The sequence below is a fragment of the Erythrolamprus reginae genome, chromosome 8 (assembly GCF_031021105.1).
Source record: "Erythrolamprus reginae isolate rEryReg1 chromosome 8, rEryReg1.hap1, whole genome shotgun sequence".
Lineage (NCBI taxonomy): Eukaryota > Metazoa > Chordata > Lepidosauria > Squamata > Dipsadidae > Erythrolamprus > Erythrolamprus reginae.
The window spans coordinates 27,732,691-27,759,049 of record NC_091957.1 but is presented as its reverse complement, the minus strand read 5'-3'; the positions used below and the strand labels follow the sequence as shown (position 1 = coordinate 27,759,049).

Below are 26,359 nucleotides of genomic sequence, written 5' to 3'. Positions count from 1 at the left end.
TCTGTTGCTTTCACTCACTCTCGTTCTCTCTCCGTTCTTCTCAGCGGTGATGCGCGCACGCCCTGCCCGCCTCACCTTTGCCGAGAGCACTTTCGCCCCGGGCTCTCAGCAAGGGGGTTGTAGGAGAGGCGGGGCCGGCGGCAAAGGTGATATTCAATGTCGGGGGTGCACGGGCGGTTGCGCGCGCTCCCTATCTCCCTGCTAGCCCACTCGGAATATTCAAAATAAGAAAAACCTTCGCCGGCAAAGGCTTTTCTTATTTTGAATATTCCGAGTGGGCTAGCAGGGAGATAGGGAGCGTGCGCAACCGCCCGAGCGCCCCCGACATTGAATATCACCTTTGCCGCCGGCCCCGCCTCTCCTACAACCCCCTTGCTGAGAGCCCGGGGCGAAAGTGCTCTCAGCAAAGGTGAGGCGGGCAGGGCGTGCGCGCGTCACCGCTGAGAAGAACGGAGAGAGAACGAGAGTGAGTGAGAGCAACAGACAACGGCTTCCGCTGAGAAAAACCTTTGCCGGCATTTCCTCTCGGCGTCAAGGAGGCGCAGCGGCGGGCGGAGAGAGGGAAGGGGGGGCAGCGGCATCCCTCCTGGCCTTGGCGGGCCGCCCGACCCTCCCCACCTCCTGCAAACGCGGCGGGCGGCGGGGGGAGAGCGAGGAGCCGGTTCCAACATGGGATATACCAAAGTTCACATCCCTTGGGAGGGAAAAGGCTGTGCCACGGTCGACGGAGAGGAACACACCCTCTGTAACACACGTCTCCCAAAGGAAGCTTCAGCCGAAGCAACCGAGTCAAGTTTATAATGACGGATGAAGGTTGTAGGCGAAGCCCAAGTCGCTGCCTTGCAAATGTCTTCAATAGATGCTTGGGTATTCCATGCGGCAGCCGCACTTCTGGTGGAATGCGCAGTGATGCCATTCGGAGGCGATTGAGACCTAGCTTTGTACGCTTCTGCAATACAATCCCTAAGCCAGTGACTAATGGATTTAGATGAAACCCCTAGTCCCATAGACCTTTGAGCAAATGACACAAACATCCTGTCAGTTCTCCTGAACGGATCAGTTCTCCTGATATAAATCTTTAAGGCCCTCCTAACATCTACCTTGTGCCACCTCAATTCCAACGGATGTTGACCATGTGTGCAAAAGTCAGGAAGGACCAATTCCTGTGATCTGTGAAACCCAGAATTGACCTTGGGTATAAAGGCCGGATCCAGCCTCAGTACCACTCTGTCCGAGTGGAACACGCACAAATCCGACCGAGTAGACAGAGCCGACAATTCGGACACTCGGCGCGCTGATGTGATCGCCACAAGAAATGCAGTCGAAGTGGAATAGATCTTAGCGGCTCAAAGGGAGGTGCAGTAAGAGCTTTCAGTACGAGAGCCAAATCCCAGGTCGGGAACCTATGTACCGGAGGTAAATGGGAGTTGACTGCTCCTTTAACAAATTCCCGTATCCAAGGGTGTTGTGCCTGGCAAGGTTCACGTTCCTCTTGAAACATTTCCCACACTCCTCACACGTGAAAGACTTCTCGCTTTCTCCCACGTGGGCCCTCATGTGTAAGAGGTGAGTGGATAATTTATAGGTTTTGTGCCCACACTTGGAGCAGGTGTATTTCCTCTCTCCTTGGTTTTTTTTTAGATTTTTCATGGGTTTCTTCTGCGCCTTGTGCGTTTTCAGGTGTATTTTGAGGAAGGAAGGGTGGACGAAGGTTTTCTCGCAATCCGGGCACTGGTATGGCTTCCTCTTGCCTTGCTTTGCTGAGCGAGATTGCTCCTTTTCAGGCTCCTTGCCGTAGGACAGTAGACGGGATACGTATCTTGCTGGCTCTTAGAAAAGAACTCCCGTTGCCTCCTTGTCACTGGGCAAAATTGATGGGGCCTGAGCATTATTTCTACGGTATTTTACAGTGCGAGGTGTTTTTGGGGCTGCGAGAGGGGGGGCGGGCATTCCCGAAACGGACGGAGAAAGCCCTCTCTCGCAGCGAAAGCGCTCCCAGCCAGGGGGCTGCGAGAGAGGGCTTTCTCCGTCCGTTTCGGGAAAGCCCGCCTCCCCCTCTCGCAGCCCCCTGGCTGGGAGCGCTTTTGTCCCGAGGAGCTGAAGCCGCCGCCGCCGCGAGAGAAGTCACGCCCCAAGGCAGGGGGTGGCGAAGGAGGAGAGGGGGCGGATCGGGCGGGCGGGGGCAGGGCCAAAAGGCCAGGAGCGCGAGGGGGCCGGAGGCACCATGGAGACGCAGGGGCGGCCGCGGCTCCCTTCTACTGCCCGTGCCTCCCCCCACCACGCGGGCTGGCAGGGGGATGGGGAGCGCGCGGCCGAGGAAAAGGCGGCACGCGGGGGTATTTTGGAGTGCGCGCGCGCTCATGCGCGCAGCTTATGGGGAACAGTGCCTAGGACACACCATCTACCAAAAGAAAACCCTAACCCTGCACAGATCACCTCAGTAGCCAAAACTCGCATCACCAGAACCAACCGCCTAGCTGACCATGAGCACTTAAAAACTGAATTGGACAAACTCAAAGATGCATTAATTTCTAATGGATTCGAAAGAAAAACAATTACAAACCTAATCAAAAAAGAGACATCCCCCAAAAATCAAGACCAAGAACAGGATAATGGCACCACCCTCCTCCCTTACATCATAGGTACCACAGACAAAATTAGTAAAATTATTATTATTATTATTATTATTATTATTATTTAGATTTGTATGCCGCCCCTCTCCGCAGACTCTACACAAAATTCTACACAAACATAATATCAAAACTTCACTTGTCACTAACCAAAAAATATCAAACATCCTAAGAAACCCAAAAGATAAAATCCAACTCGAAAACCAAGGAATCTATGAAATCCCTTGCAAAACATGTGCAGCCACATACATTGGACAAACTAATCGAAGAGTAAACGCACGCATTGCAGAACATAAGAATGCAGTCAAAAAAGAAGAAAAAACTTCCTCCCTTGTCCAGCACATTAAAAAAACAGGGCACGAAATTGACTTTGAAAAAACTAAATTACTTTCCAAAACAGAAAATGTATACAAAAGAATTATTATGGAAGCCATAGAGATAGAAAAACACCCCCTCAGCATGAACAAACGAGATGACACGTCCCGCCTACCAGAGATTTGGAAACCAGTCTTAAACAAAAAAACATATCATAATCATCACCATGTCAATCCTTCAACAAAATGTGATTCCACCAACCAATCAAATCATTAAAACATAGCCACCCAATCTATTTGCTACATTCAAACCAAATCTCCACCCCCACTACTATATATAAGGAACAAATGGCAGTTGCAAACAAACTATAATTACAGCAGCATGAAGCTTACAACTTCAGCCTGATGATGGTGAATGTGATTTCACTGAAATGTCGCATAGACACTCAAAATATTACACGGGGCAAAACCCGAACCCAGAACAATCTACATATATACATACATACATACATACATACATACATACATACATACATACATATCACATGCTTTTGCTGAATTTGAGAATTAACCTCTAGGCTACAGTATCCAATCCCTTCAGCTATGTACCAGGGAAGGGTTACATATTTTTGTTTCGAATTACCCTGGTATACACGTATAGGTATGTATATGTACTGTATATATGTATGTGTCACATGTTTTTTTTTTGTGCTGAATTTGAAAATTAAGGGATACTAGGATAGATCTATTTCGGCCTTATTTTGGCCTCATCAGCTAGCCATACCCACTGGGACTTGAACCTGCATATGTGTACATGTGTATATATATAAATTTTCACAGGTATATATATGTAGATTGTTCTGAGTTCGGGTTTTGCTCCGTGTAATATTTTGCATGTCTATGTGACGTTTCGGTGAAATCACATTCGCCATCATCAGGCTGAAGTTGTAAGCTTCGTGCTGCTGTACAACTTACAACTTCAGCCTGATGATGGTGAATGTGATTTCACCGAAACGTCGCATAGACATGCAAAATATTACACGGGGCAAAACCTGAACTCAGAACAATCTACATATATATATAAAAAACACACGCGCGCACACACACACACACACACACACACACACACACATATATATATATATATATATATATATATATAAAGTTGAGGTGCAGATTCTAAAAGGGACACCTCTTGGAAGGCCCAGGAGATTTAAAGAATGAATTTAGTATTTTCAGTATTTACGTGGCTTGACTTTGTACTTTGTACATATAACTCTCCCCCCTCACCCCCCCTCGGAATCCTCTCCTCCATTATCGAAGCTCCCCAAATTTCTGGCTCTACCCATTCAAGTCTACAGAAGGGAAGTCCCCCACTCAGGTGAATTTTACAGGTAGATGGATTCACGTGGATGCAGGCATCCCTTTTTGTCGATTTAGGGGGACCCCTGTCTGAACTGATGGGGAGCGCTTTATGAAGTTGGAGGGCTTGGCTCAGTTATTTTGGCAGGTAATTTTAGTGATACCTGAAGAAGAATGGCAGTAAAATCCTGAGCTCTGGGCTCTGTACCTTTAAAGCAAGGGTTCCCAAACTTGGCAATTTTAAGACTTGTGGACTCCAACTCCCAGAATTATGCTATGCTGGCTGGAAAATTCCGGGAATTGAAGTCCACAAGTATTAAAAGTTGCCAGGTTTGAAGACCTCTGCCTTAAAACATCCACGTGGTTATAAAAACTGGTTTGTCCAGGCCTCCTTGTTTCGGTGTGCAATTACCGTTTGAACTCTGCGGTTGTTTCTTTGTTTGCTAGCGGTTTTAAGCACTTATATATATATTTTAAAAAACAAAACCACCAAGGTTGACCCGAGAACACTCCAAAACCTGACTTGCAGCCCTCCCTCTCCATAACTTACAGGGAGAGGGGGACTAACCCAATATAATTTATTTCCCTGAACTATAAAAAACTATAAATCTCTTGACATGGGAAAAGATTATTAACCCTTAGCCACAAGAACAATGGATAAAAGAGACCCAAGTTCCAATGTTTTTCTCTAGAAACTGAATCCTTGGAGAAATGGGCAGTTGGTCGGTTGGTTCTGAAACCTAAATCCACCTTGCAAAGGCCTGTGTTTATTGCCCCTCTGCGGCCTTTCTACTTGGAGGTGGTCTCTCCAGATTCTTCCTTAAGAGGTGGCGGGGGGGGGGGGGGGCTTTCACAAATATTTTGAGGGTGCTAATTAAGCTAGAGGTTGCAGCCAGTGTAAAGCAGCAGTCTTGTTAGCCTTCCCCTGCTATTTGCCATTACGAGGTTGACACCCTGATAGCCACTTGAAAACGAAGCACTTTGCATTTCAATCCTACTAAAAATAGGCCGGGGAATGGCTTCTCTGTTTTCCTTCTCTGTTTTCTGTGCTTTCCCCGCCCCCTGCCCCCCGCCCCGCTCACACACCTTTCCCCCCTTTGCAAAGGCTCCTCTGCTAAGCTTCCTCTTTTTCTGGTTAGAAGCTGCCACTTCCTTGAGGAATCTATGGTGACTCATCCCCGTGGCTCCCTTAGCACCTCCTTGCCTGTGGTGGGGGAACTCCGGGACCTGGGCTTTATTCTACCTGGGCAGACCAGGGTTTTTCAAAACTTGGGCAATGATTGCTGTTTCCATAAGGAGCAAGTGGGCAGAACCAGGACATGAGATACACAGAAAAGGTGAACAAGAGTTGGAAGGGACCTTGCAGGTCATCTAGTCCCACCCACCCACCCAAGCAGGAGACCTTTTTCCCCTCGGGTGCTGAAAACACGGGGACGCGTGTTATTGTGCATGCGCGAATGCCCACACCCATAATTCAAAGGTTGACTCAGCCTTCCATCCTTCCGAGGTTGGTCAAATGAGGACCCGGATTGTGGGGGCAATAGCCTAGCTCTGTTAAAAAAGTGCTATTGCTAACATGTTGTAAGCCGCCCTGAGTCTAAGGAGAAGGGCGGCATAAAAATCGAATAAATAAATAAATATCTGTGGAGGGCAAAAATGGCCTCCCCCCACATCCCTGAGGCCTTTTGGAGGCCGGAAACAGCGTGTTTCTGAACTTCTGGTGGGCCCCTGTAAGCTGCCTCTCTAAAGCTGAAGAAGCCCTCCCAGAGCCTCCAGGCGAGCTGAAAATCAGCTGGCTGGCGTGCACTTGCGCGCTGGAGCTGAGCTAAGGCAACGGCTTGCATGCTGCGGGCAGAAATTGCTCCAAGTGCCATCTGTGGCATGCGTGCCATAGGTTTGCCATCACTGCGCCACACCATTTTTGACAGACAGCAGTCCAGTTTCTTCTGGAAAGCTGCCAGCTTTTTTCGTGCAGCCTTGGGCTCCAAGACCAAACAGTATGGGCCAGAACAGAGCTGGAGAACGAGATGCCTCCGAGCCTAGCCTGGGGGCCCGGAGACCTGACACAGGATAACCCCTCAGAAGGACCTTGCAGGAGAAGGAGCCGAGGACAGTCCTTTCTGGCTTCCCATCTGCACTTCCTCCTTCCAGCGTAGAAACTGCCCAGGCCAGCAGAAGAGCTGTAAATTTAAACTTCCCTGATAATGTTCCAGAGTATCTGTTGTCCTACCCTCCTGCTTTTCTCCCCCATCCCACTTCTTTTTTGGGACGATGGGGTTATGGAGTTGAAAGCGATCTCTCCTTATCTGCTTTTCCCCCGGTTTATTTTTCGCCCCAGCCAGCACTCTAGCAGAAATAGCCAGCCTTCCTTGGGAGAGACTGTGTGGTTTGGAGTTTTGCTCTAGAGCAAGAATGAAACACAGAGGTCTTCAAACTTGGGCAACTTTTAAGAGTTGGGGGACTTCAACTCCCAGAATTCCTCTGCTGGCTGGGGAATAATTGTGGGAGTTGAACTCTGCAAGACTTAAAATTGCCATGTTTGGGGAACCCTGAATTACTGTAATTTTCGGAGGGTGGAACTGTCAGTGCGTCTTATACACCAAATACAGCAATTTTTGGCCTCTTGAAGCCCCGTCCCCACTCTAATTTTTGCCAAATATGGGCCTGTTTTTCGCAACAATGGGGTGCCTCCCATTATATGCCTCCCCTCTCCGCAGGTGTTATTTTGGAAAAATTGGGGTATTTTTGCCTTCTCCCAGCTCCCAGGAGCATTCTGCAGGCCTAAATGACCTGTTTTTGCAAAAATTAGTGAAAAATAGATCCATTTTTGTGAAAAATGGGGTGCGCAGAGGGTTTGGGAAGCCTGCAGAGTGTTCCTGGGAGCTGGGGAAAGGTCGCTGCTGCAGGTCACTACTACAGGTTCAGTTGAATGGGCTGAATATCACCTCTGCCCTATACTTGCTGGCTATTTCCTACAAGGAAATGTTCCACCTTCTGAGCAAACACCCCATGAACGAGGAAAGAAAAAGCCCGAGCGGCTGCTTTTGCAATAAATATTTTCCTTGCATGTCGTGTTGGTGCCCTCAGAAAGCACGAGGCTTTCGCAACAAGCCCAGTAAAGGCAGATGTGTTTTGACGTGGTTGTTACAGGGAGGAGACTGTCTCCCTGGGCCCTCTGTTTTAAAAGTAGGTTTTTTTTCTGTGGGAAAACTCGCTGGCCTCAGTACCGATGCTTATAAGTTAAAGAAGCAAAATGAACGGCTCAAAGCTCTTGAGATTTGTTCGGCTCATGAACATTCATCATTTTTTTAAAAAATTACTTCTTTTTTTCTTCTTTTTCTTTTTCCCAATGGAGTTCTCTGGGCCAGAGGTGTCAAGCCATGGCAACTTTATGAGGTGTGGACTTTATGAGGTGCGGACTTCGAATCCCAGAATTCCTCAGCTACCATGGCTGGCTAAGGAATTCTGGGAATTGAAGTCCACACCTCATAAAATTACCTAAGGTTGGAGACTTCTGCTCTGGGCAGCCTTTATGGTTACTGCCATATTGACAAGCTTTAGTCTTAGGACTTTCTTTAATGGTCCATCTTCCTGCCCAGCTCCTAGAGCAACCAGCCAAAATATTTCTGAACATAAAGAAGATAGAATAGAGCAGAACAGACCATAGGGAAAGGATAGGGATAGGGTGGGATGGGATGGGATTGGATTGGATTGCATAGAATAGAATTCTTTATTGGCCAAGTGTGATTGCACACAAAAAGAATTTGTCTTTGGTGCATATGCTCTCAGTGAAAAGATCTATTTGTCAAGAATCATGAGGTACAACACTTAATGACTGTCATAGGGTGCAAATAAGCAATCAGGAAACAATTCTAATATAAATCCTAAAGATACAAGCAACAAATTACAGTCATATAGTAATAAATGGGAGGAAATGGGTGATAGGAATGATGAGAAAACTAACAGTAATAGTAAAGCAGCTTTAGTGAATAGTTTGACAGTGTTGAGGGAATTATTTGTTTAGGAGAGTGACGGCGTTCTGGGAAAAAAAATCTGTTTTTGTGTCTAGTTGTCTTGGTGTGCAGTGCTCTGTAGTGGTGTTTTGAGTGTAGGAGTTGAAACAGTTTGTGTCCAGGAGGCGAGGGGTCAGTAAATATTTTCATGGCCCTCTTTTTGACTCGTGCAGTATACAGTTCTCAATGGAAGGCAGGTTGGCAGCCATTGTTTTTCTGCAGTTCTGATTCTCCTCCAAAGTCTGTGTCGGTCTTGTTGGATTGCAGAACCGAACCAGACAGTTATAGAGGTGCAGATGACAGACTCAATGATTCCTCTGTAGAACTTATATCAGCATCTCGTTGGGCAGTTTGAGCTTCCTGAGTTGGCACAGAAAAAACATTCTTTGTTCTTTTTTGATGATGTTGTTGATGTTAGGTGACCATTTTAGGTCTTGAGATCTGACAGAACCTAGAAATTTGAAGGTCTCTACTGTTGATACTGTGTTCTCTAGTATTGTGAGATGTGGTAGGATGGAAAGGTTTTTCCTGAAGTCTACCATTTCTACGGTTTTGAGTGTTTTCAGTTCCAGATTGTTCCGGTCGCACCTCAAGGCTAGTTGTTCAACCTCCCATCTGTATGCAGATTCAATACAAGTTTTGTAGAATTGGCACTTCTCATTTGGAAGTCTTTTTTTAATTTTAATTTTTATTTTTTATGCTCGTCCTATTTCCTTCCTTCCTTCCTTCCTTCCTTCCTTCCTTCCTTCCTTCCTTCCTTCCTTCCTTCCTTCCTTCCTTCCGTCTCAGTATTCAGTCCTTAACATTTTGCAAAAGACAATTCTATTTATTTTGAGCATAGTAGGGGAGCTTTCTGTTTATGTAGCCAAGTCACCCTTCTTACTTGGAGGCAAAGAAAAAAGGAAAAAAAATGACTAAAGGACCATTTTAAAGTTTTTGGAGTTAAGGTGCTTCTTGTTGCCCTTTATCTTGGGAGTTCCTTGGCACTTTCATTACTAGTTTGAAGGAGGTAGCTGCTGAGTCAAAAGGCTGCATTTCGTCCAGACCGTTCTCCTGCGGGGAAGATACCTCTGGCTGAGAAATAAACTGAGCTAAAATGGGAACTTTTTAAGAGGAGAGATGAAGGGAATGTTTCCGCTTAAGCTCATTTATGGCCTCTGGACCGGCCCTGCTTGATACTTCAAGGATGTTTTTTGATCTCAGAGAATTTACTTTTGGCCTGGGGGTCATCCATCTATCTATGTGGTCTTGGCAGCTAGAAGTAGGCCTGTTTGGGGCATGCTCTCAAAATGGCTCGGCTGGAGGCTACTGAAGGGAAAGTGTGGGGTTTTTAATCCCTCTGCATTATCTAGTTCTTTCAGGTGCTGCCTGCCCTTTGGAGGAATAGAATAGAATAGAATAACAGAGTTGGAAGGGACCTTGGAGGTCTTCTAGTCTACTAGACTGCTCAGGCAGAAAACCCTGTACCAGTGATAGCAAACCTTTTTTGGGTTCACATGCCAAAAGGTTGTGTATGCGTGTGCTAGCATGCGCACACGTGCCCACACTTATTCCTTCCCCCCCATGCAGGCGTACTCTCCACATTGTCCCAGCGCATGTGCACAACCCCCCCATCTCCGCCCAAGCACGTAGGCCTCACTGAAGTCTGGGACGGTGAAAAAAATGGCCAAACAAGCAAACCAGAAGTTCAGAAAAACGGACTTCCGGTTTGCTTTTTGTGTGTTTTTTGGCCTCTGGAGGCTTTAAGGAAGCTTCCCGAAGCCCCAGAATGCAAAAAAACAGCACAACGGACAAACCAGAAAAACATTTGATTTGACCATTGCCCCTAGAGGATGAAACAGCCTTCCCCAAGGCCAAAGGTCAACTGACTAGGGTGCGCATGTGTGCTGGAGCTGACATAGGGCAACGTCTCACGTGCCCTCTGATATGGCTCCACGTGCTACCTGTGGCACATGTACCATAAGTTTGCAATCACAGCTCTATACCAGTAATGGTGAACCTTTTCGGCACCGAGTGTCCAAACCGGAATGTGTGTGCATATGCACAACCTGGAGCGCCAGAAACCCAAAGAAGCTATCTGGCACGCACATGCCTGTTTGGGGGCCATTTTGGGAGGCTGTTTTCTGGTACTCTGGTACCCGCTGGGAACAGAAGAGCAGTGGATGATGGTGCACGTGCCCACAGAGAGGACTCTGTGTGCCACAGGGTTCGACATCCCGTCCCTATTCCATTTCAGACCAATGGCTGTCCAGTCTCTTTTTAGAAAAACTCCAGTATTGGAGTGTTTACAACTTCTGTTGGCAAGCTGTTCCACTGATTAGCTGTTCCATTAGGAAATTTCTCTCCTTGATTAGTTTCCATCCATTGCTTCTCGTTCTTTGGACTCCCTCTTGTTTGTGACGGCCCCTGAGATATTGGAAGACTGCTGTCATGTCTCCAATTCCAGCTAACCATCCTTTATATGTCCAATCTCTAACAAACCCAGGGTACAGAAAACCTTTCTGTTTTCTGTCCCCTGCCTGTAGGAGATCCACTCCCTCCAATCATTCCTTTCCCCCATGCATGCGCAGTCTCCACACTGCCCCTGCACATGTGCACAACCCCCGGCCCCATGCACACAGGCCTCACTGAAGCCTGGGACGGTGAAAAAATGGCCAAACTAGCAAACCAGAAGTTCGGAAAAATGGACTTCTTGTTTGCCCATTGTGCTAGTTTTTGTCCTCCAGAGGCTTCAAGGAAGCTTCCTTAATCCACAGAATGCGAAAAACAGCACAATGGACAAACCGGAAGTTTTTCTGAACTTTTCGTTTGAATGTTGGGCAGTTTTTCGCACTCTGGACTTTCGTGGAAGCATGCTCTTCATGGAAATGTGCACACCTTTCTGTTTTCTGTACCCTGCCTGTAGGAGATCCACTCCCCCCCTTTCCTCCTCAGCAGATCCCCCTCACTCTTCGGGATCTGATTTTTCATGTTCATCCTCTTGATCCTTGTTCCAATGTACCGCTTTAAAAAATTCCCCGTGAAGCTAGAAAGTTCAGAGGCTTCCGTGGCAGCTTAATGGGCTCTAACAAGAAATATCTACTTATTGGTTCTTTTGATGGGGTGTTTCCGTTCTCCTGGCGACCTCCCTTTGAAGGAATCCATGGGGCAGATCAGTGTCCGGGGGACGCTTTTCAAAAGAAGTGGATCCCGTCGTGAGAGGGGCTGCAGCCGGCTGTGCTGCTATGCCGAAACAAAGGAGAATGGTGCCGAGGTCTTTCTGAACAGAAAAACAAATAAACCCCAAAACATCTTTGCAGGATGCTTTAATAAATTAAAGATGCTTTATTTTGGCCAACGTTCACAGTTAAAACTCCACACTTCAGATCTTCTCCATCCCTGGGGCGACTGGAATGGCAACAAAAGATTTATGTTGAACTTTGCTTGTGCTCCTGGAGCAAAGATGGATGGGGGGGGGGAGTTTGCCAGACGCAAATCAGTCCCCAAATTAGGATCAGAAGCTCCCACTGCGTGTCGGTCTGCAAAGAGCTGCGGCTCTTGCTATTTTTTGTTCCACAAATGGCCCAGATTTTCCTTCCTCTGCACCATCTTTTAGAACAGAAGGTCTTCAAACTTGGCAATTTGAAAGACTGGCTGGAGAATTCTGGGAGTTAAAGTCCACAAGTTGCCAAGTTTGGAGACCCTTGTTTTATAACAAGGCATCCAGTTAGGTTGGTTTTTGACAGACGAAGCTCCTGACTCAAGAAATACATGGTACACTTAAAAATTCTTTTTTTTTAAAAAAAGCTTATGAGCGGGAAAGATTGTCCAATTTTTAAGAATCTTTTTTTCTTGTCTAACACGACCGCTGTATCTAGTACGATGCGTTGTCTGAATATCTAAGTCATGCATGTTAATCATTTTAACTTGCATTTACAGTTCAAACGTTATCAGAGAGACGTTTATTCCTTTCTTTTTTTTTTCTGTCTTATTTATGGTCCTTCCACCTTTACCTAAACTTTTTGCTTGGAGAAATGCTGGAAGTATCTTTCATTTATTGAATTTATATGCCGCCCTGAGTCTTTGGAGAAGGGCGGCATATAAATCCAATAAATGAAATCTAATAAATGAATTTCGAAAGAAACCATATCTTGAACGTTTCTCGTTTCTTGTCTTTTGCCTCTTGGCAGTCAGTGACTCCCTTGTCTTAATGATTGTCATTTTCCCTACTACAGTGGAACCTCGACATACGAGCAGCTCTACTTACGAGCTACTCGAGATAAGAGCTGGGAGGGGAGCGACATTTTTGTTCGCCTCCCGAGCTCACATTCGGGATACGAGCGCCAAGGAGCTGTCTCCTGAAGCCGAACGCGGAAGTTAGCGTTCGGCTTCAGGAGACAGCTCCTTGGCGCTCGTATCCCGCGTGTTTTAAAAGGTTGCAGCCGGCCTGGGGGGCTCGGGGGGGGGGTGCTGGCAAGCCCCCCAGGCCGGCTGCCACGTTTTAAAACACGCGCGCCGCTTCGCAGCTGTCTCCTGAAGCCGAACGCGGAAGTTAGCGTTCCGGCTTCATGAGACAGCTGCGAAGCGGCGCGCGTGTTTTAAAACGTCACAGCCGGCCTGGGGGGCTCGGGGGGAAGCCCCCGAGCCCCCCAGGCCGGCTGCCACGTTTTAAAACACGCGCGCCGCTTCGCAGCTGTCTCTGAACGCTAACTTCCGCGTTCGGCGGCAGCGGTTTTTTTTGTTGTTGCACGGATTAATTGACTTTACATTGTTTCCTATGGGAAACAATGTTTCGTCATACGAGCGTTCCGACTTACGAGCCTCCTTCCGGAACCAATTAGTCTCGTAAGTCGGGGTTCTACTCTTGGATTTCTGATGTTTCTTTTTTTTAAAAGCATCTTTGGTCTGGGCTTTGCTCTGAGACAGGGAAGAAAGAATATTAGCCAGCCATTTGATGCAAGAACGCTTTCGTACTTTCTTGCCTAGTTTTAAAGATCTATTGACCATGTCGAAATTTCCTTGATTGCTCTTGGAATCCAGCCCAGGGTGGCAGAATGTAAAACTTGGAAAAGAGGGATGATATTTCCAGTTTAAACCCAGTTGTAGCAAAATGCTGAAGGAAACAGTTGGCGAGACTGCCCTTTTCCCTCTTCCAACCCCCCTAAAATAGAAGTCTTCCAACTTGGTAACTTTAAGACCTGTGGATTTCAACTCCCAGAATTCTGCATATAGCATAGCTGGCTGGAGAATTCTGGGAGTTGAAGTCCACAAGTTGCTTAATTTGGGGACCCATGCCCTAAAACATTTGAAGCTGGTCCTGCTGAGGCATCCGTTCCCACAATCCCGATGCCAAACACCTGACGTCATAACTGTAGGTCCAGCATATAGATACCCATGTGGTCACAACAGCCCTCTCTGGGAGGGAGGGAGGGATGGAGGGAGGGAGGGAGGGAGGAAGGAAGGAAGGAAGGAAGGAAGGAAGGAAGGAAGGAAGGAAGGAAGGAAGGAATAGCACATAGACTTATATACCGCTTCACAGCCCTCTAAGCCGTTTACAAAGCCTCTTGCTCTCAACAATCTGGGTCCTCATTTTACCCAGCTTGGAAGGATGGAAGGCTGAGTCCACCTTGAGCCAGTCAGAATCAAACTGCTGGTAGCTGGCAGTCAGCAGAAGTAGTACTTGCACTCTAACCATGGCTCATGTTAACCTAGTTGGGTTCATGAAACGTGGGCAAGAAAACCATCCAGCACCGGACAGGACCCCTCATTTCAACCCTGAGTGACAGATAATATTCTCCTTTATTGGCACTCGCACAGAAAACAGTGATTTACTAGCTCTAGCTTCACTGGTTCGGTCAGGAGGGTGGCATAGCCGCTCCCCTCCCAAATAGGGACCCCTTGACCTGTTCGGACTTGATGGAGGTGGGCCAGCTTTTTTGCTCTGATTTTCCAGTTTCAGGATCGTGGGTAGGTTATTCAAGCATCTAGTGCAGCCTGAGTCTGTTGGGGCTTGAAAAGTACCCTGGGTTCCTGGTTTTGGGGGCTGTGAGGTGTATTGAGACTGGTTTGTTTGTTTGTTTTTTGAATTTATAGGCTGTCCTTCTCCAACAATAAAAACAATTACAAACTTAAAATACCCCAATACGTAGCCGGACTGGAGAACCATCGCTCAACGGCACCAGGCCTGCCGGCATAGGTGTTTTTTCAATGTCTTTTGGAAGGAAAGGAGAGTTGGGGTATTATGAATCTCTGGGGGGAGTTGATTCCAGAAGACTGGGGCCACAACAGAGAAGGCCCTTCTTTGCGGTCCTGGTTGGCTGAGAGGATCCGGAGAAGGCCAACTCTGTGCAATCTTAACGTCGCTGGGACTTGTGAGGCAGAAGGCGGTCCCGTAAATAATCTTGTCCTAAGCCATGTAGGGTTTATTCACCATTGGGTCGTTTTCGCCTTCATCCTTGCCGTTGTAGGAGTTGGGCAACTGGTCGTCATTGGGTCCCCCCCCCCCATTTCAGCTGTGTGGGGAGGAACCTCTGCAGCCTGGAGGGCTTTTGGGAACATGTTGTTGGCATGCTCAGGTTCTCATTCTCATTGTGTACTGGATGGTGGGTCTGACTTTGGTTTTGGGGCTGGGGGTCACACATGCTGATGCCATGTGCTACCCCCCCTCCATCTGTTGCATTGGCACCCCAGATGGGACTCTAACCCACAGTCCCTGGAGTTCAGAGAGTATGGGGCCTGTTTCTTGACATCTATGCCAGCGAGCTCCGATTGGCATTGTTGCCTCGAGCCACGGCTTTGAACTGGATCCGCTTGCATGAATAGGACGCAGGAGGAGAAATGAACGGAAAGGAAAGTAAAAGAAGCAGACATAAAATTACCTCCTCCTCATTGCTCCCCAGGGCCGAAGTGTTCTCTTATGCGCTTCCTGGTTCGGCACCCATGCAAATAAGTCTACCAAAATGCAAACTTTCCATTTCTTGCAGTACATGGTGAACTTTTCACACATTTTTGGATTGCCCGGAGGCTATTCTTAATGGCCCTTAAGCGAAGAGGTGTTGCGGATTATCTGATTCGGGAGCAGCTCCCATCCTGCCCAAATTCAATTCAATTCAATTCAATTTATTAGATTTGTATGCCGCCCCTCTCTGAAGACTCGGGGCGGCTCACAACAACAATAATGGAACAAATCTAATAATAAAATTACATTAAAAACCCCCAACAATTTAAAAACCATACAACACATACATACCAAACATAAAATATAAGAAAGCCTTGGGGAGATGTCTTAATTCCCCCATGCCTAGCGATATAGGTGGGTCTTGAGTAACTTGCGAAAGACAAGGAGGGTGGGGGCCGTTCTAATCTCCGGGGGGAGTTGATTCCAGAGGGCCGGGGCTGCTCCAGAGAAGGCTCTTCCCCTGCGGCCCGCCAAACGACATTGTTTGGTCGACGGGACCCGGAGAAGGCCAACTCTGTGGGACCTTATCAGCCGCTGGGATACATGCGGTAGAAGGCGGTTCCAGAGGTATTCTGGTCCAATGCCATGAAGGGCTTTAAAGGTCATTACCAACACTTTTAATTGTGACCGGAAACCGATCGGCAGCCAGTGCAGGCCAGGGAGTGTTGTAGAAACGTGGGCGAATTTAGGGAGCCCCACGATGGCTCTCGCGGCCGCATTCTGCACGATCTGAAGTTTCCGAACACTTTTCAACGGTAGCCCCATGTAGAGAGCATTGCAGTAGTCGAACCTTGAGGTGATAAGGGCATGAGTGACTGAGCAATGACTCCCTGTCCAAATAGGTCCGTAACTGGTGCGCCAGGCGAACCTGTGCAAACGCCCTCCTCGCCACAGCCGAAATATGATGTTCCAATGTCAGCTGTGGATCGAGGAGGACGCCCAAGTTGCGAACCCTCTCTGAGGGGGTCAATAATCCCCCCCCAGGGTAATGGACAGACAGATGGAATTGTCCTTGGGAGGCAAAACCTACAGCCACTCCGTCTTGTCTGGATTGAGTTTGAGCTTGTTGACACCCATCCAGACCCCAACAGCCTCCAGGCACCGGCACGTCACTTCCACTGCTTCGTTGACTGGACATGGGGTGGAGATGTACAACTGGGTATCATCCGCATATTGATGATACCTCACCCCATGCCCTTGGATGATCTCACCTAGCGGTTTCATGTAGATATTAAATAGCAGGGGGGAGAGGATCGACCCCTGAGGCACCCCACAAGGGAGAAACCTAGAGGTCGATCTCGGACCCCCCCACTAACACCGACTGTGACCGACTGGAGAGGTAGGAGGAGAACCACTGAAGAACAGTGCCTCCCACTCCCAACCCCTCCAGCCGGCGCAGAAGGATACCATGGTCAATGGTATCGAAAGCCTCTGAGAGGTCAAGAAGCACCAGGACAGAGGACATCCATCAACACGACCAAAGCAGTTTCCGTGCTGTAGCCGGGCCTGAAACCAGACTGCTGAGGGCCTAGATAATTGGCTTCTTCCAAGGACCGCTGGAGTTGGAGCGCCACAACCTTCTCAACAACCTTCCCCATAAATGCCAGCTAAAAAAATTGTGAGATCTGTGCCAGGATATCTTGGCCATTTTACCAAAGCTATTTCCCAAAGCACCAGAAGGTGAAATAAAGGACGGTGGATGGAAACTAACCAAAGAGAGTGAAGCAACCTGGAATTAAGGACAAACCTCCTAACAGCCAGGGCAGTGAACCAGTGGAACATCTTGCCTCCAGAGGTTGTGGGCACTCCATCACTGGAGGCTTTTAAGAAGAGACTGGAGAATCATTTGTCTGAAATGAAATAGAGTTTTGAGGGCAATCCTTTGGTGCGCATGCCAGAGGTGGCACTCAGAGCCCTCTCGGTGGGTATGCGTGGTGTCACCAGCGTCCTCTGGAAACCGAAAAACCACATGTTCGTTCCGGGTTGGGCACATGGTGCCGAAAAGGTTTGCCATCATTGATATAGGGCTCCTGCTTGAGCAGTGGGATGGACTAGAAGACCTCCAAGGTCCCTTCTAACTCCTTTATTTTGTTAATAACAGAATATTGGTGTATGTAGTCTAAAAGATTAAGGGTGATACAACAGCAGTGTTGCAGTGTTGCAGGCTCCCCCAAAGAAGAAGGGGTCAAGCTATTCTCCAATGTATCTGAGGTCAAGACAATAAGCAATGGGTGGAAACTAATCAAGAAGAGAAGCAACTTAGAATTATGGAGAAATTTCCTGACAGAACAATTAACCAGTGGAACAACTTGCCTCCAGAAGTTGTAAATGCTCCAACACGGGAAGTTTTAAAGAAGAGACTGAACAGCCCCCTATCTGAAATGGTATAGGGCAGAGGTAGGCAAAGTTGGCTCTTCTAGGACATGTAGACTTCAACTCCCAGAATTGGCTCAGGAATTCTGGGAGCTGAAGTCCACAAGTCATAGAAAAGCCAACTTTGCCTGCCCCTGGTATAGGGCAGTGATGGTGAACCTGTGGCACGCGGAGGACACACGAGGTGTTGCCCTATGTCAGCTCCAGCGTGCATGCGTGCACTGGCCAGCTGATTTTCGGCCTTCTTTTTCAGTCATTTTTGCTCTCCCAAGGCTTCAGGAAAGCCACCTGAACCCTGGTGATGCCAAAAAATGGTCCAACGGCCCAACGGGAAGTTCACTTGTGCGCATCGCCGCCAGCCTGTCAGAGGTCTTCAGGAACCTCTTTGGCTTTGGGCAGTTGCAGCCCGGCCTTGTACAGCTCAGCCCATTCCTTCTGCAGCCAGCAAGGCTTTCCTGAAGGCCTCTGCAGCCAATAACAGAGCCCTGGATCAATCCGGAGGAGATCTGTTATCGGCTACAGAGGACTTCAGGAATTCCTTGCTGGCTGCAGAAGGAATGGGCTGAGCTATACAAGGCCAGGCTGCAATTTTCTGAAGGTAACTATGACAGCTCAAACTTCCTTTTTGTTTCCGAACTTTCAATTGGCTTCCCTGAACCCTGGGGAGAGCGAAGAACAGCCCTACAGGCCTACAGGACATCTGGAGGCTTGTGCACATGTGGGGGGGGGGGGGGGCATTGCAGGAATGAGGAGAATATTGCATTCTGGGTGTGGGCACATGCATTCACCCTTTTGGCACATGAGCAAAAAAAGCTTTGTCATTAATAGTATAGGGTCTTCTGTTGCAAAATCAAAACCAGAAGCACACAGAGATTCATAAACTTCTTTATAAACAGAATAACAGATGAATTTACAATACCATTAGCAACTTCCTCAAGCAGTTTCAGACAGCAGAAAACAGTTACAGTGGTACCTCTACTTATGAACTTAATTCGTTCTGTGACCAGGTTCTTAAGTAGAAAGGTTTGTAAGAAGCAATTTTCCCCATAGGAATCAATGTAAAAGCAAATAATGTGTGCAATTGGGGAAACCACAGGGAGGGTGGAGGCCCTGTTTCCTCCCAGGAGATTCCTAGAGAGGCCCCACGGAGGCTTCTCCACGCCTTTTCTGGCCCTGTTACCTCCCAGGAGATTCCTAGAGAGGCCCCCACAGAGGCTTCTCCCCATCTTTTCCGGCCCTGTTTCCTCCAAGGAGATTCCTAGAGAGGCCCCACAGAGGCTTCTCCCCATCTTTTCTGGCCCTGTTTCCTCCAAGGAGATTCCTAGAGAGGCCCCATGAAGGCTTCTCCCCATCTTTTCTGGCCCTGTTTCCTCCCAGGAGATTCCTAGAGAGGCCCCACAGAGGCTTCTCCCCATCTTTTCTGGCCCTGTTTCCTCCCAGGAGATTCCTAGAGAGGCCCCACAGAGGCTTCTCCCTGCCTTTTCCGGTTACAGTTTCAGAGGCTCGGGTTTGTAAGTGCAAAACGGTTCTCGAGAAGAGGCAAAAAAATCTTGAACACCCGGTTCTTATCTAGAAAAGTTCGTAAGTAGAGGCGTTTGTAGGTAGAGATACCACTGTAGTTTCATTTCAGCAGCGTTAGGAGAGTGCAGAGTGGGATGAGCCATGCCCAGCATTAAGCTTAAATTTCCAGTTTCAATTCTCTGCAATTAGCTCCCATTGGCTGACTTAGTTGCTATGCCTATTCATTTAACCTGGCTCTCCCAGTTCATGAATCTCTTAACATCTTCTGCTTCAACTACAAGACTTCCAGCTCTATTCTGAGTAAGCTACCAACGTTTGAATCAATCAGCGCTGGTTTTGGAGGCTCCAACGGGCTTTGGAGCTGTTGAAACGCAAACCTGTAACCCTCAGGAGACAAACCAGCACTGGTTTGATACCGTCATGGAGGTATCCGGTGGTCTGTTTGAGGAGCTCTAGTGGTGACCTCCGAAGAATGTCTGCCGAAGAGTTGGCTCCAGACGTGGTGGACGGCTGCCATTTCTGGCTTCTGTGAAGCAGGAAAAATGGAAAGCATTTTCTAATGAGGGACAGCGCCTTACAGTAACAGTACTGCAAGGCAGCAGTTTCTTCCTTCTTTTGCATCTTGTCAGTTGAGTGGTTCCGACAGGCTGGGTTTGATTTAAAATTCAGCCGATCTAAATCCGGTCGATTTAAAAATCATGGTTTAAATCAATTCGATTTAAATCGTGATTTTTAAAGAGCAACTGTCGTCTCTGTGCCGCCACGGCTCCTCCTCTGACCTGCCATTGACTTGCTGACAATCCCAATATTGCAGAATATACAGCCTCACGCTGCACAACTAAGCTCCGTTTCATGCTGAATAAACTAAATTATTAATGTATCTTAAATAGAAAACTAGATAGATTTTTTTTAATTCCAAAGCATTTTTGTTAAAATTAATTTGATGGAAAAAATCTGATTTTAAATTTTAAAAAATAAGCAGAATTTTTTTTATTTTTAAAAAAACATTGATTTTTATCCACTATGAGTTCTGGACAGCGGTGGGGCGGGGTGGAAATTCCAACTCTGTGGGAGGAGGAGGGGCGTTGCGAAGTCAAACACAAGTTGTCTTCTTTCTTGATAGGCAACTTGGTCCCGGTGGAAATCTTTTTTTGACGTGTTATTTTTTCTGCATTTTTTGGTTTTGCCTTGGAGTTGGGTGGTGGAAGAAGAATGAAAGTACAGTACAGACACATCCAAAAGCCCACCCCCAAAGCAGTGCCTGCCACTTTCTCGTCCATCTTTGTTGGGGTAATAGGAAGATTTGGTTCCTGGGTGGAGACAGGTGGTGGTGGTAAGACTGATGCTGAATTGCCAGGTTGTTTGTGGGAGGGGGGGGGCTGTCTTGGGTGTAGCTGTCCCCTGATCCATCATGTGCATTGGTTGAATCTCCACTTGGCAGAGAGTTTGACCAATGTTGATTACATCCCAGGACTGATGGACTTTGTCATCCATGTGCCCAAAAGGCACAACATATCGCAAGACTCCTGGCTTTGCAAACTCAAGGCCCCCGTTTCCATCCCAGCATCTGTATGACGTCTAGGGTGGCCTAGAGGTGGAGCTCTTGCCTCACAATCAGGATGCTGTGAGTTCGATAGGTAGAGGCAGATATTTTTCTCTCTGGGCCACAATGAGAATCTATCTGCTGGACAAAACTCTGCATTGGCGATGGGGAAGGACAGTGGGCCAGTAAAACACTCTGTTAGCTCCATTCAGTTGCTCAGATTCCACCGTGCAATGGTTTATGGGGTCGTTAAAAGATGATGATGATGATCTGTCTCATGTTTGATTGTGAGATCAGCTCACCTCACCGGTTGGCCAGTCCTCAAGTTGAATTTATGTTTGCTAAATTTGTTGTACCTCACTTTCTCCTCCCCCCCCCCAATCCCTTCCCAGAGTGAACAACAACTGGACTGTGCTTTGGATTTGATGAGGCGTCTTCCTCCCCAGCAAATAGAGAAAAACCTCAGTGACCTGATCGATTTGGTGAGTAGGCGGGCATCGAGTGCACACATTAGACCCTGCACAAGAGATCCGATAGATCCAAAAGATTCCCTCACCTCTTTAATTATAACATGATTGAATAACATGATTGAAACATTTAAAGGGTTAAATAAAGTTCAGGAGGGAAGTGTTTTTAATAGGAAAGTAAACACAAGAACAAAGGGGCACAATCAGAGGTTAGTTGGGGGAAAGATCAGAAACAACATGAGAAAATATTATTTGACTGAAAGAGTATTAGATGCTTGGAACAAACTTCCAGCAGACGTGGTTAGTAAATCCACAGGAACTGAATTTAATCATGCCTGGAATAAACATAGATCCATGAAATTACAGGAAATAGTATAAGGGCAGACTAGATGGATCATGAGGTCTTTTTCTGCCATCAGTTTTCTATGTTTGGGGGAAAGATCAGAAACAACATGAGAAAATATTATTTGACTGAAAGAGTATTAGATGCTTGGAACAAACTTCCAGCAGACGTGGTTGGTAAATCCACAGTAACTGAATTTAAATATGCCTGGGATAAACATCCATCCATCCTAAGATAAAATACAGGAAATACTATAAGGACAGACTAGATGGACCATGAGGTCTTTTTCTGCCGTCAATTATCTCCTCCTGCTCCTCCTCCTCCTGCTCCTCCTCCTCCTGCTCCTCCTCCTCCTCCTTTCCCGTCTTGTTTGAGAGGGTTGGGGGCATGTCTGAGCTCTGTCGATTTGTTTATATTTCTGTGATGACCTGGAGCATGGGACAAAGGCCACACAGGCAGCTTGGCAGTTCAAACTGCCTCTTTATTGCTCCAAATTTCCCCAAATGCTCCCACATTTCTGGCAAGTCCCAGAGCAAAATGATCACACACACACACAGCCGTCGCTGTCGCCTCTGTAGTCCAACACAATGGCTGCAAAGCAGGAAATCCAGCAGGGCAAGTTGAGGAGTCTAGGAAGCAAAGGAGCAAGGCAAGTAATCCAGAAATCCAGAAAGAATGCAAGGAATCCAGGAAAGTTCAAACATCAACACTCCAGGAATTCAGTCTTTATTCCCACGCACGCTCCTCCCCACAGTGTCTCCTTCAAGTCTCAGTCCCCAGGTGTGCCTTGCGAAGAGAGGCGGGGCAGTCTCTTCCCAAGTAGCTGAGTCAGTCTGCAACTGTTCTCACCTTCTCTCCACTCTCCGTGCTCGAGGATCAGGAGGGCTGGTTCTTGCTTATTGCCTGAGCTCTTTCTCTCATGTTCACTGCTTAGCCTTGCTTGGTCATCCTGTCCCTCCCTGCCTGTGAGCCATCCCAATCCTGAAAGGCTCTGGCCTGGCTGGGCCTGCTCTTCCCCGTTTTCCTCCCAAGCCAATGAAGCCACCTCCTCGATCTCCATGGGCTCCAGTTCTAGCTCGTCTTCCTCTGCAGATTCAAGCACTGACGGGGGCATGACAATTTCATCCTCCCGGGGTCTCTGTGTTCCCTAGGAGAATTCAAAACCCAGTGTTGGATGCCCATTTGAGCAAACCACCTTTGAGGTGGAGCCCCAAAGCTGCACTTGCAAAGGTACTCTCAAAGCCCACCTTTGTTATTGCTTTCTACTTAACAACTGTGTTTACCCCAAAATAAAATCTTATGTCTTATATTGTTTTGACCCCTGAAATAAGTGCTTGGCCTTTTTGCCATGCACTCAAAAACCCGATTGGGCTTATTATCAGGGGAGGTCTTATTTTGGAGGAAACAGGGTAGTGGAGGGAGGGAGGGAGGGAGGGGGGGGTGGACACATAATTATATTTGTGTGTGACAGATGATGGATGGATGCATGGGCAGATAGATACCATGTTTTCCAGAAAATAAGACCCTATCTTATATTTTTCTGAATCCTGAAATAAGTGCTTGGCCTTATTACCATGCACTCAAAAGCCTTATTATTATTGTTGTTATTGTTGTCATAGGATGTCTTATTTTGGGGGAAACAAGGTAGATAGATGGATTGATGGACAGATAATTAGATGCGTGTGTGACAGATGATGGGTGGATAGATAGACGGATGGATGGATAGATAGCACGTTTTCCAGAAAATAAGACCCTGTCTTATATTTTTTGACCCCTGAAATAAGTGCTTGGCCTTATTGCCATGCACCCAAAAGCCCGATTGAGTTTATTATCAGGGGAGGTCTTATTTTGGAGGAAACAGGTTAGATGATGGATGGATGGATGGATGGATGGACAGCTAGATACCATGTTTTCAAGAAAATAAGACCCTGTCTTATGTTGTGGTTAGCTCTGCCCCAGGGAATGTGGAGGTTGATGTGGGGGAGACATCCACATGCCGCAGGCCTGTTTTGCTCCTAGTAGAATCTGCCGACGAAGTCTCCTCTGACCAAGGAAGCGTGAGTGACAGGGAAGAGGGGAGTTTGGCAGACAGCCCAGGAGGAGATCAGTCATCTGTATCATCCCTGGATTCTGAACAAGAATTAATGACACATCCATGCATGCGTAGAGTGATGCAAAGGAGACAACAACTGAAGGATTATTACAAGAGAAAATGAGGCCACCTGTGGTAGGGTGGGGCTGCTGTAATTAGTGCAGCCTGGTGCTTTAGCCTCATGGCAGTTTATCTGATTCATTGTTTCGTCAAGATCGTGGTTTTTGCTGTTCAGGATTGTGTGTGTGGACTCTCTGGACTTTAGCATTGGACTCAATTTCCCAGTTATTGGGTGAGCAATTGGACTGCATTTAACCTGTGCCTTATGTGTACCAGAAAATCCGTTTGACATTTAAAAAGGGAGCTGTTTCTGTTTTTCTGTTTATAAAAACTTTTGGGTTGTCCTTTTATCGTGTTGTGTGTGTCTTCCTGGACTAATTACCCTGTAATTACAGGCGGTTGAGACACGCCAGCCGAACAGTCTTATATTTTTTGGACCCTGAAATAAGCGTTTGGCCTTGGCTGATTGGGCTTATCATCAGAGGAGGTCTTATTTTTTGGGGAAACAGGGTAAGGAAGAAGAACAAGATATGCAAGATTCATTGCTCTGGGTTTTCTGGGTGGGTTTCTCTCCTATTTTTGGAGGGTGGGGGTAATGTCAGTTTTACCTGTCTGAGCGCGGCCACTGTCAGGCCGGCCTTGCATCTCTCCCCCTCTTCCCAATTTTAGGAAGGCCATTGAGGTCGTCTAGCGAAATAAATGCTCCCCATCAATTCCTTCAGCTGGCACCCCAAAGGCCAAGCTTGATGTCTGCCGCTTAGCGCTGTGGTCCGTGGTCCTTGGGGCGGTTGTTGATGGCCTTGCCAGATGCGATTTGTGCTGACCGAGGAGAAGAGCTAACTTGAACATGAGGCAGGCATGGCGGGGTCCTTTCTGGGTCAGCGCCCTTTCTCCTAAACCTCTGGCGGGTGAACCCTCCTCCTCGGCCCATTAGCCCCAGCTGTCTTCCCGTGGCTTTCACGGGCTGCTGAGTTTGTAATTAGAGTTCATTAGTGCTCTTGTCAGTCAAGAGGGTCTCTGGAAGCCCCGGTCCTGAAAATAGGACCGTTGTGCGTGCTGGTCTTCCCAACTTGGAGAGGAACACTTAATGATCACTCAACAGGCAGCTTGGCATCTTGGGGAAGCGGAGGAATTTAGAAAGTGGGCTGTAGGGCCTAGAGAGAGAGAGAGAGAGAGAGAAACGAGAGAGCTCTCCCTGCTAGTGGAAAGTGTCTGAAGCGCCAGGCATGCCTGAAGCAACATTTTGTCCTTGCCGTGCAGATTCATTTCTGTGTGTGTGACTGAGGCACACACATGCAGAATTTATTGTTGTATCTCTCTCTCTCTCTTTCTGTGTGTGTGTTTGTGTGCGTTCAGGATGTCCAGCAAACCTGGAAAACAGGGAAATCGCGGAATTATCAGGGAAATCAGCAGTTAGGGAAATATCAGGGAATTATCAGGGAATTCGTGAAAAAAAAACTGGAATAAATCAGGGGAAAAAGTAAACTGTATTAAAATGTTTATAAGTCAGGGGAAAATCATGTAAAAAACAAAAAACAGATTGCGCTGCCTGGCAGAGTCAAGCCAAAATGAGCATAACTGTGGCAACCACTTACTTTCTCTGCTATTTCTCCATGGCTTAGCCGTTTGGTATGACGTCATCTAACGGCTTCGCCTTAACTAGATCGCAAGTTACAGGGAAATGTCAGGGAAATTCAAAATGCTTTTCCCCTGGACACACTGGTGTGTGTGTGTGTGTGCGTGTGTGTGAGAGAGAGAGAGAGAGAGAGAGAGAGAGAGAGAGAGAGATGGACAGCGTTGTAATCTGGTTGTGTAAATAGGGGAAAAGACAAGAAAGTGAGAACTGGGCATGGAAGCATTCATGGCTTTGGCCTGTTTGCTGGCCACCCATTTTAGCATTAGCATTTAGATTTATATACCACTTCACAGTGCTTTTAACGCCCTCTCTAAGCAGTTTACAGAGTCAGCATGTATTGCCCCCAATGATCTGGGTCCTCATTTTACCGACCTTGGAAGGATGGAAGGCTGAGTCAACCTTGAGCCTACTGAGATTCGATCTGCCAAACTGTTGGCAGCTGGTGATTAGCAGAAGTAGCTTGCAGCACTGCACTCTTATTTTCCTCCTTTGCTGCTCAGGAACCAAAGCAGTTGGCTGTGGATCTTACAAATTTACAGATTAACGTTGGAAGGGGCCTTGTAGGTTAGTTAGTCCAACTCCCCACCCGAGCAGAAGACCCTCCACCATTTCTGACCGATGGCAGTCCAGTCTCTTCTTGAAAGCTTCTAGTGATAAATAATAATAATAATAATAATAATAATAATAATAATTTATTAGATTTGTATGCCGCCCCTCTCCGAAGACTCGGGGAGGCTCACAACAATGATAAAAACAATATTATACTGGCACAAATCTAATATTAAAAAAAACTAAAAACCCTATCATAATTACAAACCAAACAGCACATACATACCAAACATAGAAACATAGAAGTCTGACGGCAGAAAAGGACCTCATGGTCCAGCTAGTCTGCCCTTATACTATTTTCTGTATTTTATCTTAGGATGGATATATGTTTATCCCAGGCATGTTTAAATTCAGTTACTGTGGATTTATCTACCACGTCTGCTGGAAGTTTGTTCCAAGGATCTACTACTCTTTCAGTAAAATAATATTTTCTCATGTTGCTTTTGATCTTTCCCCCAA

General features: G+C 47.1%; 1 protein-coding gene across 2 annotated transcripts in view; it reads left to right on the top strand.

The window, feature by feature from the left end:
• The window catches only part of CAPZB (capping actin protein of muscle Z-line subunit beta), a 79,416-nt gene that overhangs the window by 7,388 nt on the left and 45,669 nt on the right, over window positions 1-26,359 (top strand). For both annotated transcript variants that reach the window (XM_070759474.1, XM_070759475.1), the window contains exon 2: window positions 21,086-21,175. In XM_070759474.1, the coding sequence (XP_070615575.1) occupies window positions 21,086-21,175 (90 nt within the window). The remainder of the gene's footprint in view (window positions 1-21,085; window positions 21,176-26,359) is intronic.